This window comes from Oryctolagus cuniculus, chromosome 1, assembly GCF_964237555.1.
Source record: "Oryctolagus cuniculus chromosome 1, mOryCun1.1, whole genome shotgun sequence".
NCBI lineage: Eukaryota > Metazoa > Chordata > Mammalia > Lagomorpha > Leporidae > Oryctolagus > Oryctolagus cuniculus.
Genome location: NC_091432.1, coordinates 115360036 through 115378234, shown reverse-complemented (window position 1 = coordinate 115378234; position 18199 = coordinate 115360036). Strand labels below are relative to the sequence as shown.

The 18199-nt window shown below is 46.4% G+C and overlaps 1 protein-coding gene across 1 annotated transcript; it reads left to right on the top strand.

Moving 5' to 3' along the window:
- Positions 1-658: 658 nt before the first annotated feature.
- Positions 659-4264, top strand: BSX (brain specific homeobox). The gene is made up of 3 exons (XM_002708337.4): positions 659-920; positions 2841-3037; positions 4016-4264. The coding sequence occupies exons 1-3, from the start codon at positions 659-661 to the stop codon at positions 4262-4264; spliced, it is 708 nt and encodes a 235-aa protein (XP_002708383.1).
- The last annotated feature ends 13935 nt before the right edge of the window (positions 4265-18199 follow it).

Here is an 18199-nt window from a genome sequence, read left to right as displayed (position 1 = left end):
TTTTCTTTATTTACCCTTCGGGGCATCCCTCAGTCATCAACTTCAACTGAGTCCAGCAACTTAAAAGTAGTGGGTGCTCTTTCTCCTCACTTCTCCTCCTTTCCCTCTGCCATCAGTGAGTGAAACTCTTAAAACACTGGCCCAAATCTAAATAAATGCTTATCCCCTGCGCTTTGGAGCCCCTTTTAGCGCTGTCTCTCTGAAGAGGAGTTTTCCGGGCAACAGGGATTTTTTCTTTTTATCTTTCTTTAAAAAATGACTGGGAACAAAGTAGCTCTTGCCGTGGCGGGGCAGAATTTGCTGTCGGGAAACCTGGCCGGAACAAGAATCCAGTCGGCTCGGCTCTCCCCAGGCTTGGCCAGGAGCATTCAGCACCGCGGACAGCGCCCCGCCCCGCCCCGAGCCCGCCGCACCCTCCCTTCTGCCTCTGGCAGCCTCGCCATTGGCTCTCCCGACTCCCCTCTCCAAGCTGCCAATTCTCCAACACATAAACCCAACCTACCCAGGAGCTTGTCTTCTCGCTTCTGCAGCGCCCAGGGTAGCCCAGGCCGAGGAGGGATCAGCGGAGATCCGAGCCTCGGGCCTCGGAGAGTGGCTGTCCGCTTGCTTCCACATTTCGTCCGCAGCCCTCGTCCTGTGGCAGGCGCTCGGCTCAGAGATGAATCTCAACTTCACCTCTCCTCTCCACCCTGCGTCTTCTCAGAGGCCCACATCCTTCTTCATCGAGGACATCTTGCTGCACAAGCCCAAGCCGCTGAGGGAGGTGGCCCCCGACCATTTCGCCAGTTCTCTGGCCTCCCGGGTGCCTCTGCTAGACTATGGCTACCCCCTCATGCCCACCCCTACCCTTCTGGCTCCTCACGCCCATCACCCCCTGCATAAGGGAGACCACCACCACCCCTATTTCCTGACCACCTCGGGTAAGTTAACAGGGTCCTCAAGATTCGGGGAGCGAGAGTGTAAGTTTTCTAACAGATCTTTTATCACAGAGCCTAAGCCTATGAAAGAGCCAAGAAAATGCCAGAGCTGGCTTACGCTGGCAGGGCAGCCTGCTTCCCTAAGTGACAGAGGAAGGCTGGGGATGGGGCTTAGAGCCCATGGAGCTCCCTTGAGGGATGTCAGCCCATGGGGGTAATTCGTGCTCATTCCATATTTTTAATAACAGAGGAGACAAACAGGGCCCAGAGGCAGCTGAGGATGAATGGGTTTGTTAATACACTTGGTGGTCGATGCTCAGTTCTTCTCATGAGCAATTTTCTGGCCTACTTTGGTCCCTCTCCCCTCTCAGAGGGAGACTCAACTTTCCAGATTTGAAGATGAAATTTCTGCCACTGGGCAGCTGTCTTCTTCCCTTTGCTGAATGTTGGCAGATCCTACGGAGGGCATAGAAGTGAAGGAGAGTTTGTGATGCTTGGAGGACAAACGCTTTGGGTTGTCCTGAATAAGAGGAGAAAGGGTAAGATAAAGGAAGGGATGCAATGGAGGCAGCCCTTTAACCACCTTCACACCCACACACCTGGCATTTAACTCACACTCTTGGGCTGGGCTACCTTTCTCTGCCCCAGTTGCTGGAGTTGCTGGAGAAAGATGCTAAAGTGTTTTGATTTCTGCAGCCCGGTGAGGAGCAGGATCTTGTGAAGTCTGGTGGGGCCAGGGAGATGCAAGAAAATGCCATTTCCCCCCTCTCTCTCCAAGAGGCCACATCCATGCTTTCTTCTCCAGTGTTTCCATTCAGGTCAGAGTGTTAAGAACAGCAATGAAAACAACTATGGTTTGGGCAGGTGTTGGGGGAAGACAGGAGGCAGTTGGTGAGGTATGGGCACTAAAGTCCCGAAAAAAAGGTACAAGTGTTTGCGGAGTGGGGACACCCAGACTCTAGGGCACTGGAGTGGAGGTTCGCAGCTGTGCATTGGATCCACCACCTGACCTCCCACAGAGCAGTGGTCAAAACCTGGGATGGGGGGACTGCTTGATTTTATTTTTCCTATGGGATTGGCCGATACTGAAGTCTGTGGCAGCTTCTGTCTGCCTGGGGCCTCTCAGATACTGAGTAAAGCTTTTCCTGGGTCAGGAAAAACAAGCAGACTCTCCACAGGGAAAGGCGCTTCAACCTGTCTCTTGCTCTTCTTGGAGTCGGAGGGAAGGAGTGAGAAAACCGAATGAGGACCAGAGGAAAGAGTGGGTCTCCCGATGGACCCTGGAAACTGACAAGTGAAGTGGGAGAGGGAACAGTCTCCTCAGCCTGGTTCTCTACCTGAATGTCTGGATAAGAGTTTTGCTCTGTTCCCTTTGGCTGCGGGCCCATGGGGGAGGTTCGGGGAAAAGGAAGGGTGTTTTCAGTGTGTCTGGGAGGTAAGATCATTTCCAGTCTCCTACAAGCCCCAGAAGGGCTCTGATTGTAGTCAGGGGCCTGGGAGTACATGGGGAAGGCTCCTGGACCGTCTGACATTTCCAAGAAAACTTCACCAGGTGCCAAGAGCCGACTTGGTGCTGGCACACCCTATGGAAGTCACTCCAAGAAATCTTTTTGTAAAGGCCTCCGGATCTACTTTCCAATTTCCTTTTAATTTTACTTACTGTTTATTTTTATTTTCGTATTTCTAGATGGCCCTCCTCCTGCTAACGATCTCCAAGCGCAATCCTCTTGGCTTTCTCCCACCCTTACCCCTGGCCCGGGATTCCTGGGAGAAGGGCTCCCAGAGGCTTTGGGATGAGCCGGAGGCTGGTGGGGGCAAGAGGCACAAGGCAGGAGCAGGGCCCAGGGGTTGTGGGCTGAGCGGGGCGCAGGTTGCTCCCTGGCGACGCTGGCCCTGCACACCCCGCCGCTCTTCTCTCCGCAGGGGTGCCGGTGCCCGCGCTGTTCCCGCACGCGCAGCACGCGGACCTGCCGGGGAAGCACTGCCGCCGCCGAAAAGCTCGCACGGTTTTCTCTGACTCGCAGCTCTCGGGCCTGGAGAAGAGGTTTGAGATCCAGCGCTACCTGTCCACGCCAGAGCGGGTGGAGCTAGCCACGGCCCTCAGCCTGTCCGAGACGCAGGTGGGCAGGAGGAGAGCGAGGCCTCGGCCTCTGCTCCACTCCTCCGTCCCCTTCGGCACGCACTGAGGAATGGGAATGACCTCCTCCCGCAGGTCCATTGTTCTAGGCTTTCGCTAGACCCTTCAGTAAAGTGCTGGTACCCCAACCTCAGGGCAGACAACCCCGGGGGCTCTGGATGGGAGGAAGCCAAGGCTCCTTGTTGGTTCTGGCGACCGCCTCCGGTTTAAACACTGTGGTTTCCAAGTCTCTCTTGGAGCCCGGGAAGAGGTAGAAAGATGGTTAGAGCGTCCGTTTCCCGAGAGAAGCGCACCCGAGGACCGTTCCCTCTTGATTTCCATCCCTCTCACAACCGCATCTTCATAGGCACCACCGCGCTCCTCAACGCCCGCATTAATCGGAGTCCCCTGCCTGTTCCCCTGTTCTGGGCGGAAGAACCGTTTTCCTCTCCCGGCCACTGCACCTGCAGTCGCGCAATTCCTCCTTCCGCGCCATCTCTTCTGCTCTCTGTCAGCCACAACGCAACTCGCTGTGAAGTCCTTAGCCCTGCCGGGCTGGGTCTGGTTTTCTCCACGACGAGAGCCAGCGGGTTCCGTTCTCACCCTCCCGTGCCGGGCCAGAAGTTTGGATGCGTCAATCAGAGGAGCCTAAATTGAGCGTGAGGGGGACTCCAGCCAGCACTTGCTATCAGCGATTCTAACGAGTGACACTTTTAGGACTTAGACAACCACTCCATTCTGGTCCCCACCTTTATTTTGGGATAAGTACTCCCGGAAGCCTTGGGGTGTTTCCTTCTCTATCAGACCTAAGGCGGCTATTTAGAGGGGTACGGGTGTGGCTTCACCCAAGGCAGCCACAGCTCTAGGATAATTCGTCGGTGCATTGCGGTGCCTTTCCCTAAACCGAGCAGTCACTGGGATCTTAGTAACTCTGGATCCCGAGGAATGACATGCTTTCTGATTTTTGTCTCCTCGCAATCAGGTGAAAACGTGGTTCCAGAACCGGCGGATGAAGCATAAAAAACAGCTGAGGAAAAGTCAAGACGAACCCAAAGCCCCGGACGGACCGGAGAGCCCCCAGGGCAGCCCTCGCGGCTCTGAGGCCGCCGCCGCCGCCGCCGCCGAGGCCCGGCTGAGCCTGCCCGCCGGCCCCTTCGTGCTGACCGAGCCAGAGGACGAGGTGGACATTGGGGACGAAGGGGAGCTCAGCTCCGGGCCGCACGTGCTGTGAGCCGCCGGGCTGGGACGGGGAGGCGTGGGAGGAGACCGCGGGGCCCCGGCGCAGTTCTCCCCTACGCGGCAAGACTCGGACTGCGGTTCGCGGCGGGGCTCGGAGTCGGCTCCTGCAAGACGCAAACCCACCGGCCGGGCCTCCAGTCCGCGCGGCCCGCCCTATCCCCGACCCGGCGAGTCGCGCCTGCGTCCGCTCCTTCTGCGCACCGCGGATCCTCCTCGTGCCGCGGCCCAAACTGGAGCCTGGGCTCGAGGGCCCCGCTCTCTCCTTCTGTGGGGGACGTTTTCCTCCGCCATAACCGCAGACCCCCGCCTCCCTCGCCTCTCAGCCGCCTGCGCCTGCCCTCGGCTCTGTTCCCCGGGTCCCGCGGGCTCTCCACTCGGACCCTCTGCCCTCGCGTGGGCAGTCGGAGGGGCTGCAGCTACCCGGCCCGGTGTCTGGGGCCTTGCGCTCTGCGCGGATCACAGCAGAGCCACAGCGTGATGCTTCGAACGTCTGGGGCCCGGACAGAGTCTCGCGCTGCTCGCCCCGCACCCCACGCCCCCAGCCTAACTCAAAGACTAAGAGAACTCCCTCCTTCTCCGGGCGGCGCTTCCATTTCCCCGGCCCCAGCCGCTTCCCACCTAGCCGCTAGCGGATCTGCACCCCGGGCACTTTGCTGAGTTTGCGGGGGGCCTCGCGCACAGCCGCCCTGGACGCCCTGCCTCCCGCGTACTGAGCGGCGCGCGAGCTCGGCCGCAGGCTCGGGCAGCGAAACCCGCAGATGGCCATTTCTGCTTCCCGAACTTGTTGCGCTCGCATCCCGCAACTCTTCCGCGTCCCGTCGGCTACTGATATTTTTAACAGCGAGTGCTCCTCCGGGTGTTAGTGCATCGCAGGGAATGCGACGTTTCAGCCAGGTTAAGTTGTAAAGGAGAACGCTCCGAACAGCCTTAAAGGCTAGGGGTTGCGCGCGTGCCCCTGTTTGCGACTATCTAGGTGGGGCGGGGGTCTGACCGGCTGCCGTATTACCGCTCTCCTTTTTCCTTGAGAGGTCTCCTACTGGGTTTGCAGTCTCTTTAGGTAATAAAGGGCTTGCCGGGCAAAACTGGGGACGAACGCACGTTTCCGGGAATTGCTGGTCACCGTAGACTCCTACGAGCCCGTCTCCTTCCCTCCGTCCTAGGCAGTGTCCTATGCCCCGTAGGAAATGAACTTGCTAGGGACCTTTCGCTAACAGATCTCGTTCCCCCACTCCGGGTTTTGTGGTTTTAATCATTAGAATTATGGTCTTGGAAAAGGTCACCGACATTGTGTGTGTGTGTGTGTGTGTGTCCCTGACATGCTGAAGGGACAGAGATCTCTTGATATTTGCAGTTTGCAATTACGCTAACGAAGTGTGTGGCGACGCTGCATACCCAGGACACTTATCACATACAGCAATCATGCCAGAGGCGACCTCAGCTCCCCATCTCCCTTTCACTTCCGGTGGTGTATTTAGATGAGTGAGCCCAGGAAGGCTGGAAAGAGTATGCGGGGCGGAGTCCCGACCCCTGCGTGCTAATCATTGGAATCATTACACTGGTGTGAGCTTGGGTTACAAGCAGTGTTTTTAGTTCCTCATTTCTCCAATAAGGGGATAAATTCTAAAGATCCTTCTAGGTCTAAATTCCAGGATTCTGTGAGCATCCAGTCGGTTTTTTAAATTAAATAATTTTTTGGTTTTGTTTTTACAATAGGCTTGTTGGGGAAAGATTACCCGAGGCAGAGTAAAGTGTCAGAGAGCTTTACCCAGGCTGCATCGTGTAGGAGACAAAACCACTGCTTTCTAAAGCATAAGCATTGCACATTGTTTTGGGTTTTCCAAACTGCCCAATGAGCTTGTGAGTCACAATCGACATGGATAATTTTTCCTTTTTGTGGATGAGAAAATTGAGGCTGGGCAAGATTGAAAGATTTACCCTTGGATTCAAGCTTTGCTAACAGCCCAAGGAGGATTAAATATTCCTTTTAACTCCCTGTTTACTTCTTTTTCCCATGCAGTTTTATTATTTTTTTTTTTTCTGGTAACAACGCATCAGTTGGCCTTTTGTCTCCATCACTTTAAGAACATGAGTCTCATTCCATTCTGTTGTGCAGATGTGGCTACAGACAGCAGCAAATCCCGGCTGAGATCTCTCTCCCACCTCTCTGATCCAACAATGACAGTGCCATTAAAAGGCAGGAGTTTATGGCAAATGCTTAAAAGACTTGGTTGCAGAGACCAGAAAACATGATTTGTGGATGAGAATGTTACTGGTAACCTGAAAGGGAAGGTGGATATTATGACACGAGATCAGGGAGCTAAGCGGGAAACCTCAAGTTCTTCTGGTGCCAGGAAGAAAAACAAAAACAAAAACAACTATTAAGCGGGATTTGGGGAAAATCTTAAAATGAGTAGAAATATTGTGTATCTGGGGAAGAGTGTGTGTGTGTGTGTGTGTGTGTGTATACACAAACCCCAAAGCACCAGGCATTTCTGTCTTCCCCTGCCTTCACAAGACGCCAGGGCTTACTCCGGGTCTAGGAGGAGCAGATTAGGTGCATCCCATATCCTTTTGTCAGGAAAAAGCAGGTGAATGGGAAACACTGTTGGCTTATGCACAGCTGTGCCTGGACCTAAGCTTGATGAGCATTAAACATGGGAAGGTGCTCATCCCCTCTCATCCTGGTCCTCCCTTTGTGGCCATTCCCGGCTGGACTCAGTGAGGAGGGAAGAGCTCAGAACCATGAAGCAGCCACACTGACTGTGGCACAGTTTTCTGGTCAAAAAACTCCCTGACATTGGTGGCAAACAATCCAACAGCAGGGTTTACCTTGCTGCTGCTTTTTTTTTTAATACAGGGAATTAAATATAAAGGTATGAACAGACACAATTTGGTCTCAATTTAATGTAACATGATGGCAGTTTTTGGTTTTGGCCTTCAATACTGACCACAGCTTCCATAGGCTGAAAAGATGTTATTTTCTGAATTACTCAGGCTTTTGCCTCAACTTATTTTCTCTTTGTGGTAAAGACTTGATCAAACTGTGTCCATTATGATATATTAAAGGCACACATAGGTCTGATTGTGAAGGGATAAAACATTTTTTTAAGATTTATTTATTTATTTGGAAGGTGGAGTTAGAGAAAGAAAGAGAGAGAGAGAGAGAGAGAGAGAGAGATCTTCCAACTGCTGGTGTACTCCCCAAATGGCCACAAATGCTGGAGCTGGGCCAGTCTGAAGTCAGGAGCCAGGAGCTTCTTCTGGGCCTTGCACACAGGTGCAGGGGCCAGCACTTGAGCCATCTTCCATTGCTTTCCCAGGCCATTAGCAGGGAGCTGGATCAGAAGAGGAGCAGCCGGGACTTGAACTAGTGGGCATATGGTTTGATGGGATGCTGGCACCACAGGTGGCAGCTTTACCCACTATGACACAGTGCCGTCCCCTTTTATTTATTTACTTTAAAAGATTTACTTATTTAGGGATAAAAATTTTAAAATAGCCTAGATGAGCAAGTGATCCCATATCTAATTCCAGTGGAATCAACAACTTGTTCCACATTTGTCCTAATGTTTTGTTTCTGATGGAATGCTTCATAGTTTCTCAGAAAGACACGTTAATATTTCTGCTCAGGTGACACAGAAGATAAGAAATTGAAAATACACCACCCAACTCAGTATTAGCTAATAGTGGCACAAAGAAAGGTCTAACTGGAATCCCTGACACCACTTCTAAAGACAGAGTACTGGTTCTTGCAATGTATTTGACAGGAAGGGGCAAACAGGAAGGCACCAAGCAAGCCACATGCTTTCTGAGCTGAGAATGGTGCAATACACATGTTTAGTTGCAGCTTGGCTCCCTGGTTTTCCTAAATTTGGCTCAGTATATGTGCAAAAAGATAAGCTAATTGGAATATTGTATATGTTAGGTTCTTGACATCACATTTTGAAAATGACAAACTTAACATTCATCCAGTATGCAGGAACCTGGATAGCAAAGGGGATGCAAAACAACAAGTCGAGGAGTGTGAGCTTTTGAACTTGGAGGAGGAAAGTTGGTGGGGGGGTAGTAATGGGTGAGGAAGTTAGCTGTGGTAATTGGGTTTGTATGGTTGCAGGGCTGCTAAGGATAAGGAGACCTATGCTGTATGCTAAAGGTGTCAGAACCAGAACCAGTGATTGTGTCTAGGGAAGGAGATTTTGGACATTTGAGTGCCTCTAATAGACCAGACACTGTGAACAGGCTAAGTCTACAAAGCACTAAGCCCTTTTTCAGTAAAGAAGTTAAAGCAGGGACTGGTGGTGTGGCACAGCAGGTTAAGCTGCCACCTGAAACACCAGCAGCCCAAATGGACACTGATTCAAGTCCCAGCTGTACCACTTCTCTGTCTCTCCCTCTGAAACTCTGCCTTTCAAATAAATAAAGTCTTTTTTTTTTAATTAAAGAAAAGTTAAAGCACAGGCTAGAAGATAAAGTATAAAGGGTTCTCTATTAGAGAAATCTCCATTATTGGGAGGTTGGGTCAGATATCCTGAATGGTCCTCTCTATTAGATAGGAGTATTCTATCTTTTTAAAATTTTAATAAAAAGGAACTGTAAGTTTGAAATTATTAAAATCATCATCTCACTAAGACTTCAGCTCATATACACTAATTTAATACAGCTGTAGCAATTAGAAGAATTAAGAGTGAAATGGATTTTTTATTCCTTAAAGTTTTGACACCTAATTCTAGAAAGTAAATGAGAGCAAAGTGATGTTCCATGAATTTAAAGACAAAGAACAGTCAGGAAAAAATTGTCAGTGTCAGAAGAGACATTTAACAAAATCTAAGATCTTCATTGTGTAAATTAAAGAAATAAGGGCCAGACATAATAAGTACCTTGCCAAAAACAATGGCAGAACCCAGACAAGAAGCCCATTTTAATGATCTTATTGTTATGAATAATTTGTTATGCTAAAATTAATGGCGGGGCTATTGTCATTGTGACATGTGGAGGAGAAGGTCTTCATAGCCAGTAACTCCATCCTGGTCTTCCACATAAATAACAGGGGTCCAAGCCTCCCTTCCCAGACCTTTTAGCAGGAAGCTAGATTAGATATGGAGTAGTTGGGGGCTGGCAGTGTGGCACAGTGGGTTAACACCCTGGCCTGAAGCGCCAGCATTCCATATGGGCGCCGGTTCGAGACCCGGCTGCTCCTCTTCCGATCCAGCTCTCTGCTGTGGCCTGGGAAGGCAGTGGAAGATGGCTCAAGTGCCTGGGCCCCTGCACCCGCATGGAAGACCCAGGAGAAGGTCCAGGCTCCTGGCTTCAGATCAGCTGGCCGTTGTGGCCAATTGGGGAGTGAACCATTAGACAGAAGACCTCTCTCTCTCCCTCTCTCTCTCTCTCTCTCTCTCTCTCTGCCTCTCCTCTCTCTGTGTAACTCTTTCAAATAAATATATTTTTTTAAAGATATGGAGTAGTTGGGACTTGAACCAGCACTGATATAGAATGACAGTGTTACAAGTGAAATTTTAACCCGCTGTGCCACAACGCCAGTCCGTCTAGTAAAGTCTTAGATCCACTTTAGAGAAAACTTCTGATTAAGAGCCATCTGAAATTCAGGGCCGGCGCCGTGGCTCAATAGGCTAATCCTCCACCTTGCGGCGCCGGCACACCGGGTTCTAGTCCCGGTCGGGGCGCCGGATTCTGTCCCGGTTGCCCCTCTTCCAGGCCAGCTCTCTGCTATGGCCAGGGAGTGCAGTGGAGGATGGCCCAGGTGCTTGGGCCCTGCACCCCATGGGAGACCAGGAAAAGCACCTGGATCCTGCCTCCTGCCATCGGATCAGCGCGGTGCGCCGGCTGCAGCGGCGGCCATTGGAGGGTGAACCAACGGCAAAAGGAAGACCTTTCTCTCTCTGTCTCTCTCTCTCACTGTCCACTCTGCCTGTCAAAAAATAAAAAAAAAAAAAAAAAAAAAAAAAAAAAAAAAAAAGAGCCATCTGAAATTCAAATGGGCTTTCCTGGGAGGTACAGAGTCCCTTAACCCTGTCTTCATTTGAGCCAGGGTTGAATAACCACTTGCTGGGATGTTTATGAAGATATTCCTATAACCAACAGGATTTGAAAGGCAGAGTTATGAAGAAAGAGGGAGATACACACACACACACACACACAGAGAGACAGAGAGAGAAGAGAGAGAGAGAGAGAAAGAGAGAGAGAGAGAGCTCTTCCATCCCCTGGTTCACTTCCCAAATGGCTGCAGTTGCTGGAGCTGAGACAGGCCAAAGCCAGGAGCCTGGAACTCCATTTGGGTGTCCCAAATGAGTGGCAATGGCCAAAGCACTTGGTCCATGGTCTGAAGCTTTCTCAAGTACTTTGGCAGGGAGCTGGATTGGAAGTGGACCAGCAATCACAGGGGACACCAGCACCACAGGCGGTGGCTTAACCTGTTGCCACAACGGTAGCCTTGTTTCCCATATTTTCCTTCTTGGTTTACTCCCACATTTTAGTGGCACACATTCCACTATAGTATCCTGAGATGTAGATGTTTGAGATCATCCTTGTCTAAAATCATCTTTATTTTGGTCTCATGCTTTATTAGTATTTTGGTTAAGTATAGAACTCTAAGTTGGAAATAATTTTTGAATATTTTTGAATATATCAGTTTTTCATCTTGAAACTACCACTCTGAAGTCTGAAGTTACTTTAATTCTTGATTCTTAATGTTTACTGATTTATCTATTTTACTTTTTTGAAAGCTAGTATGATTCTCTTTGTAGCCAGTTTACTGAAATTTTACAATTATGTGCCCCCCCTTTTTTTTTGGTGATTCAAAAGGCTCTTTTAGTCTGAAAATTCATTTTGTTCAGTTATGGATGGCCTTCATAAAATTCTTTAACTTCAGTCCCTCTTTTTCATATTTGTTCTTAATGCAACTTTATATTATTTGGATTCTTATCTCCTACATTTATCCTGTAAATTTCTTATCTTTTTTCTCCTATTTTCTGTTCCTTTATCTTTTTACTCTGATCTAGGAAAATCCTTTGATGTTATTGTCTAACTTTACTTTTGATTTTTAATTTCTGCTACCATATTTCTATTTCCAAAGGTTTCATTTCATTTCCTTATCCCCTTTCTTCTTTTTCAAGGTATCCTGTGTAAAGCTCTTAGATTTTTGGAGATCCTTGGTTGTCTACTCATTTGTAAGCATGAAAAACTAACCAGGGCACGTGAGCAGAACTTGTTGGTTGTGAACTGTACTGTGGGACACCATGGTTGAGTTCTTTAGTTGAATGGCCTCGGAGGTCAGGATTTTTAGGTATTTTCATTAGGCTGGTTAGATGCCCCAGAGAAGATTTTTCCAAACTCCTGATTTTAGGAGGCAGATGGAAGAGGCTCAGAGGTCTCCATATTTTAAATACACATTTAAAGTCCCTGTGACGCAGCCAGTTAGCCCTCACTAGCTGACACCATTCCATCCTCTCTACTGGGGCAGTGGAAGGGCAGAGCTTGGCTGCCTAGAAACTGGGGGGTGGACCTGCAGGTCTACCTATTCTTAAACTGACTTCCATCCAGTTGTCTCATTCCCATTCACCCTACTTCCAGAGGTAACTGATGCCATCCATTCCTGAGCGCTTTCGGTATCTTATAGAGTAAGTCGGATAGACTCTTGGCTTTCCTCTTGGCGAATTTGGTACTTTTGGAGTCTTTCAATTTTTTTAAGCAATTCATTTATCTGCTTTCCGGTTTTCAAAATTTTGTTACAATGGCCATTTCTCCTATTCTCCCTTACATGTTTATGCCTTTTAAAAATGCTTAATTGTGATTTCTGTGGGTCTTGTTACAGGAGTGAAATAGATGTGTTCGTCTACCCTATTTGTCCAGGAGTCCTGTAATTTGAATTTAATGTGATTTAATGCTGATCTTTCACCTTGGTCTTTCTTTTCTGTAGCTGAATTTGTTGAGGTACAGGAGAATTGCATTGTCAATAGAACAGATGAAACACAGGGAACGCGGGGAAAGGCCTTGCTCTCAGGTAACAGGCTGGAGGCAGGTAGGGACAGCCAGGATTCAAGACAGATCCTGACAGTTGTCATCTGGATGGCAAAAACTAGCGTAAGATTCATCTGGGAGATGCATTTGGCACTGGCAAGAGAATAGCTATGGGACCTTCTGTGGCCAGGGAAGGAAGGAAGCACCCGAGGGTTCTTCCCACCTCATGAAGCAATGCAGTACCAACAGCTTGGGATTTGCTGGGTTGACAGCATTGGGAATTACAACTAGTCCCTAATGATCTTTGTCTCTGGAGGGTCTTGAGTAGTTTTACAGGATGTTCTTAGAAATTTCAAGGTTGGGGATTTATCTTATTTCATTTCCTTGGTCTCACATAAATTTAAAATCTAGTTTCCTAACTGATGGAGGAAAGGGGAGAAACAGAAAAGATAAACAGAGGAAGCAAGATAGAGATAGGCACACGAGTGCATGCACACACACACACAACTCCTACAATAGATGATGCCCGCAGGACAGGGAGAATTGGAAGGTGATCAATTAAGACATTAAGTGTTTTGCGACATGGACGCATCTGCATTTTGTCCTGATAACAAGGCCATCAGCTCATTTTCAGAGGGCTGCTGGCTCCTTCAGCTCAAGCCTCACATCAAAGCAAAACTGCCCGCTTGCTTTTTCCAATCCAAATAGGGATGCTAATTTATACTCCTTAATGTGTGATGGTAAGAGACTCCTTCAATTAACTGAATTCTATAGCCAGCGAAATAAAAGGTATACAAAGGGGTGTAGGCTGCAAGAGCCGAAATTCTCATTAAATCAAAAGGTCCAGTATTCATTACCTCATGCATCTGAGGCTAAACACTAAATATGGGGATCATCAAAGGAGGTTTAATGGGTTAAATTGAGAATATAATCTAATTAAAATATTAGACATGGCTAAATAGTTCTTTGATATTCATCTAAAGCTTTCATTAAAAAATAGGTGCTTGAGATTTGTATCATAGGAGATTATCAATTTTAAGTAGAGACAACAAATTTAGGGACCTCATCAGCACTATTTCAGAGTGTCACCATTGTAAGGGAACAAGGCAAAATGGGAAAAGGCCTCCCTGCCAGGTGACAGGGTAGGGATATGAGGGAGGGCCAGTCTGGCTTCTGGCTTCATGTTACTGATTTTGATAGTTGTCTGGATGGTGAAAAAATCGAACGTGTAATATTAACTTGGGAGATGTATTTGCCACTGAGGAAAGAGTACATGTGGGGCTGAACCTTTTAGCTAGAGATCTCCACTGGTTCCCTTCCATGCGTTCCCGACTTCCTTCCCGTGTGAGGGCAGTTTCCTGAAAGATGACTGATTATGCTTTCTGGATCTCAAATTTCTAATAGTTATTTCCCCTGCTATCACATTGGCACCCTAGGGAGTCCCTACTACTTCAATTACTCTTGCCAAAGCTTGGAGCCCTAGCAACAGAGGGTACCCTGAAAAATCAGGGGGCCAATCCCAGCATTGAAGCTGGTCTAGACGAGCTGCCAATTCAATAAAAGGTATTTATGAAACCTTATCAGAAATTTCCAAAGCTTCATTGAGCACATTTGCCTGGAACGCTCACACCATTGCGATCCTCTCAACCTGTTAGAGCTATTTAACAGCGGAAGACCATTTATTCAGCTTATTGAAAATTAATTACTTCCATTACCCAGGTTTGCAAGGGGGAATGAAAAGGCAATGGAGAGGTAACAAGGGAGAAAACCAAATTGTTTTTTCCTCTCCTTCTATTTTCCTAAGAGTCCCTGTATTGGGGGATAGAGAGGGCTGGAAAACTTACTCATTTTGCATCTTACAATATTGCATTCTTTCTATATGTTGTTTTTGTGATGTTTTGGGAAAGTCCCCACTTTCCAGTTATTTTATGGAGTCCAAATTAAATAATCAAACATGAAAAATGGGAATGTTTCAGACTGGGAAGGAATTTAGGGAGATGAATAAATGAATGGAAAGTCTGCCATCCAAAATTTTTTGCTTTCTATCAGCCAGATGTTTGCTTAGGAAGGTGGGGCATCTTAAACTTTCACAGTCCCTCTGTGAGAAGGAGGTGTGATCTGCTTCATGAAGCCAGAGGGTGAGCAGAAACCAACACTGTTCTCAGGCTGGAGGCAGCAAGGTGAGCGGACAGTTCTGAATATCAGGCTTTCCTGCTACTCTGAGCCCCTACTTCAACATATTTTAAAAAGTGGAATATGTGACTAAGTGCAATTTTATTAGAAGACATATTTTACCCTGATAGTACAGAAATAATATAATTTTGTCTGACAATATAGAAACTTCTTATAATTATTGATACAGAGGAAGAGAACAACATAAATAGATAAAACTCACAGTAATTCAAACTTCTTACTTTGGGCTATAGTTTTAAATACTTTTCCTACTAAAAAAAACAACAAAAGAAGCAAAAGGGATATTTGCGTATCTTTTTGTCTGTTTTTACCCTTAGGAAACACAAATTAGGAAAAAAAAACCACAGCATCAGAGAAAACTCCTATAGTCATCCTATGAATACTTGAGAGGTGGATGAAATACGTATGAATCAAGAAATTCTAATAGGAAAAGGTAATCTTTTTTTTAAAGAAAATTTAATAATTGAACCCAGTTCATAAGTAATATTGTAAAGCCCCATACTGTATTCGTTCACAAATAGAAAGACCAGTGGAATCAAACAGAAAGTCTAGACAAACAAAAATGTATATGCAACATTCCAGATTGTTGCCAAAAAAAATGACAACACAAGTAGAGTTGTACTAACTGAATAACCATTCCATCATGGAGTAATAACCCGACTCACTTGGGCTTTTATATTATTTTGTTGATGGACATTTGTATTATTTCTGTCTTATTGATATTATAAACAAAACTATAAATATTACAGGCATTACTTTTATTGAACATGAATTTCTGTTGGGTGAGGAAAAAGTAATCTTAAAAACCATTTACGAGAACAAACCTTATTTGTTCTTAAGAACTTTATGCTTACAAATTCTACTTTTAATACTTTTAAGCACATCTTGGGAGATAATTAGCTAAACTTATCCTGATATCTACAGACTATCACCCAAATTCAGTCCATTTTCTGCGATTTTTCTGTAAGTAATTTAAAATGAATCCCCTGGAGTTGATCTAGCCTGCTATTGTAGGCCATTTGCTATCAACTCAAAGTTCTCAATTAGCTCCAGTGTTGTTATAATTACTGGACGTGTTTTCAAACAACTCCCAGTTAATAACTGTTGGGATGAAGAGTCATTTTCTCACTATAGACTAGACTGTGCACGCTCATGCTTGCTGTGATGTTTCGACAATGATTCATTAACCAATAATAAGGCCCCAATTGGAACCATTAGGCATCAGTGCCTTTGCTAGGCTTACCTTTTATTTTGTCCTTCAATATTGTCTTTCCTTGACTTGGTTTCTGGATAACTCCCAGGAGACTCCTTACTATACAAAACAATATCAAGAAGACAGCTGTCATTAAATTCAGCTACTTGTAAAAAAAAAAAGCTCTCTCTAAGAGGACGCTCTTGTTGGAAACTCAAGATGGAAAAACACCATGAAAAGGAGGCTGTAATGAAAGAGAATACATGATTTAAAGGCCTTTATTTGCACCAGTCCATAGAGATTAGGCAGAATTACACTATTGCTTTCAATGACATATATAACATCTGGTCAAATACAAGCCCTCTACTATTAAATCATTCAAGTTTGAAGTTCATTGTTGAATAGTAGGTACATTGTTTTTTCCTTTTTGCATATCTGAAACAGAAATGCTATGGAATTGATCACTGATCCATTTTGGTTTATAAAAGATCAATATTGCTGTTATTAATACAATGTACTTTATTTTTTCCCAAACATTTATTTATTTGAAAGGCAGAGTTACAGAGAGGCAGAGGCAGATGCAGAGAGAGAGGTCATCCATCTGCTGGTTGACTCCACAGATGGCCACAATGGCTGGAGCTGTGTCAATCTGAAGCTAGTAGCCAGGAGCTTCTTCCAGGTCTCCCATGCGGGTATGGAGGCCAAAGGACTTGGGCCATCTTCCACTGCTTTCCCAGGCCATAGCAGAGAGCTGGATCGGAAGCGGAGCAGTGGGACTTGAACTGGTGTTCATATGGGATGCCGGCACTGCAGGTGGCAACTTTACCTGCTATGCCACACCCCTGGCCCTGATACAATGTACTTTAAAGGAGGGGCAAAAAAAGTGTTTGTCATTCACCGTTTCTGCAGAATCTTTCCCCTGTCCTAGTGTCTCTGTAGCTTAGTGAGTGGCACTCTGCTGTAAGATGACTTGGGGACACACCAAGGGCCCCTTTGATCCATTCCTTGATTTCAATTCCAATTTTTAGCAAATAGTTTTTTGTTTATTCTAGATCCCAATGGGCAACATAAAAGAATACTGATGTTTTAGTGTCCTGTGCACTGGATGGTAAAGTCTTTTCTCTGAGGGTAATGATTCTGTGGCAAGTTGTTTGACATGAACTGAAATCACTTCACCTACTTGAGCTGAGTGTGGGTTCTTGACAGTATGTGTGAAAGTGTTTGAAGGGTTTAGCAATGCTTAGGATAACAGAAAAGGCTATGGGAAGATTCTGAGAATGTTCTGGGGAAAAATGTGAAATTACATCTCTTATTGGTCTGGATCTAGGTTGAGTTGCTTTGTATGTTTATTACAACTTCCTCTGTATGGTAAGGAGGCTGCCAAATCGTGTGTGTTGAAAATTATCAGGTGTAGGTAATGCATATTTCTTTTTTTAAAAAAAAATTTTTATTATTTGAAAGAGAGTTACAGAGAGAGGTAGAGACAGAGAGAGAGGTCTTCCATCCGCTGGTTCAGTCCCCACATGGCCGCAATCGCTGGAGCTGAGCCAATCTGAAGCCAGGAGCCAGGAGCTTCTTTCAGGTCTCCCATGTGGGTGGCAGGGGCCCTAGGACTTGGGCCATTTTCCATTGCTATCCCAGGCTCAGAAGAGGAGCAGCTGGGACTAGAACCGGCACCCATATGGGATGCCGGCGCTTTAGGCCAGGGCTTTAACCCGCTGTGCCACAGCGCTGGCCCTGGTAGTGCATATTTCTAAAAATTGAACTCAATGGAAATTCAGGCCCCAAGTTGAAATTCATAGCAGCTAACACGCTCTTTGCCCACACAGACAGACAAGAGACACATCATCAAACCATACTGTCTTTGGTGTTGAACGGTAGAGACTGAGAGCTGGCTGGGCTTCTGTTGCTCTCAGTAGGACCCATGGACTTTTGCATCACTCACTCTGCCTTCATCTCCATTTCCTCTTTTGAAAAATTGGCAGGTGAACAAGGTCAACTCTCTCCAAAGCTCTAAGTCTCTATTAGAAATTGAAGATTTAAAAATTTTGCCACATCCTTTAAATACGAAGATGTGAGAATGTCTCTATAAGCTTTCTTTTCTCTTCCAGAGGGAGTTCACATTTAAGGCTATTTAGGAAAAAAATTAATACAGGTTTGTCATTGTAGCTCAGGTTTCTAGAAACAATTTCACCATGTACTCTAAAGGGGCCCCTTCTTTAAAAGTCCATTTTAGGAGCAATTTAGGCTGTGAAGTGTCCTAAATTAACTCCTCATATATGGTATTATGTTCATAACACTACTGAAACATGATTCGTCAGTTTTCTATTTATCTTCAGATACTTGTTATTTTTCCAGGCTCTCAACTCTAGCTGCTTCCAGTTTTGAGACAATTATGTATAGGCCGATGTGTATACTCATCTGTATGAATAAAATGCATACAACACAGGAGTAAATCTCCACGGCTAGTCCTTGTGCTACACGTAGAGGTAAAGAGGTTTGCCCAAAGTTGGCGTTAAAATGATCAATTTCCAGGGGCTGTTTCTATGGCGTAGTGGGTAAAGCCAC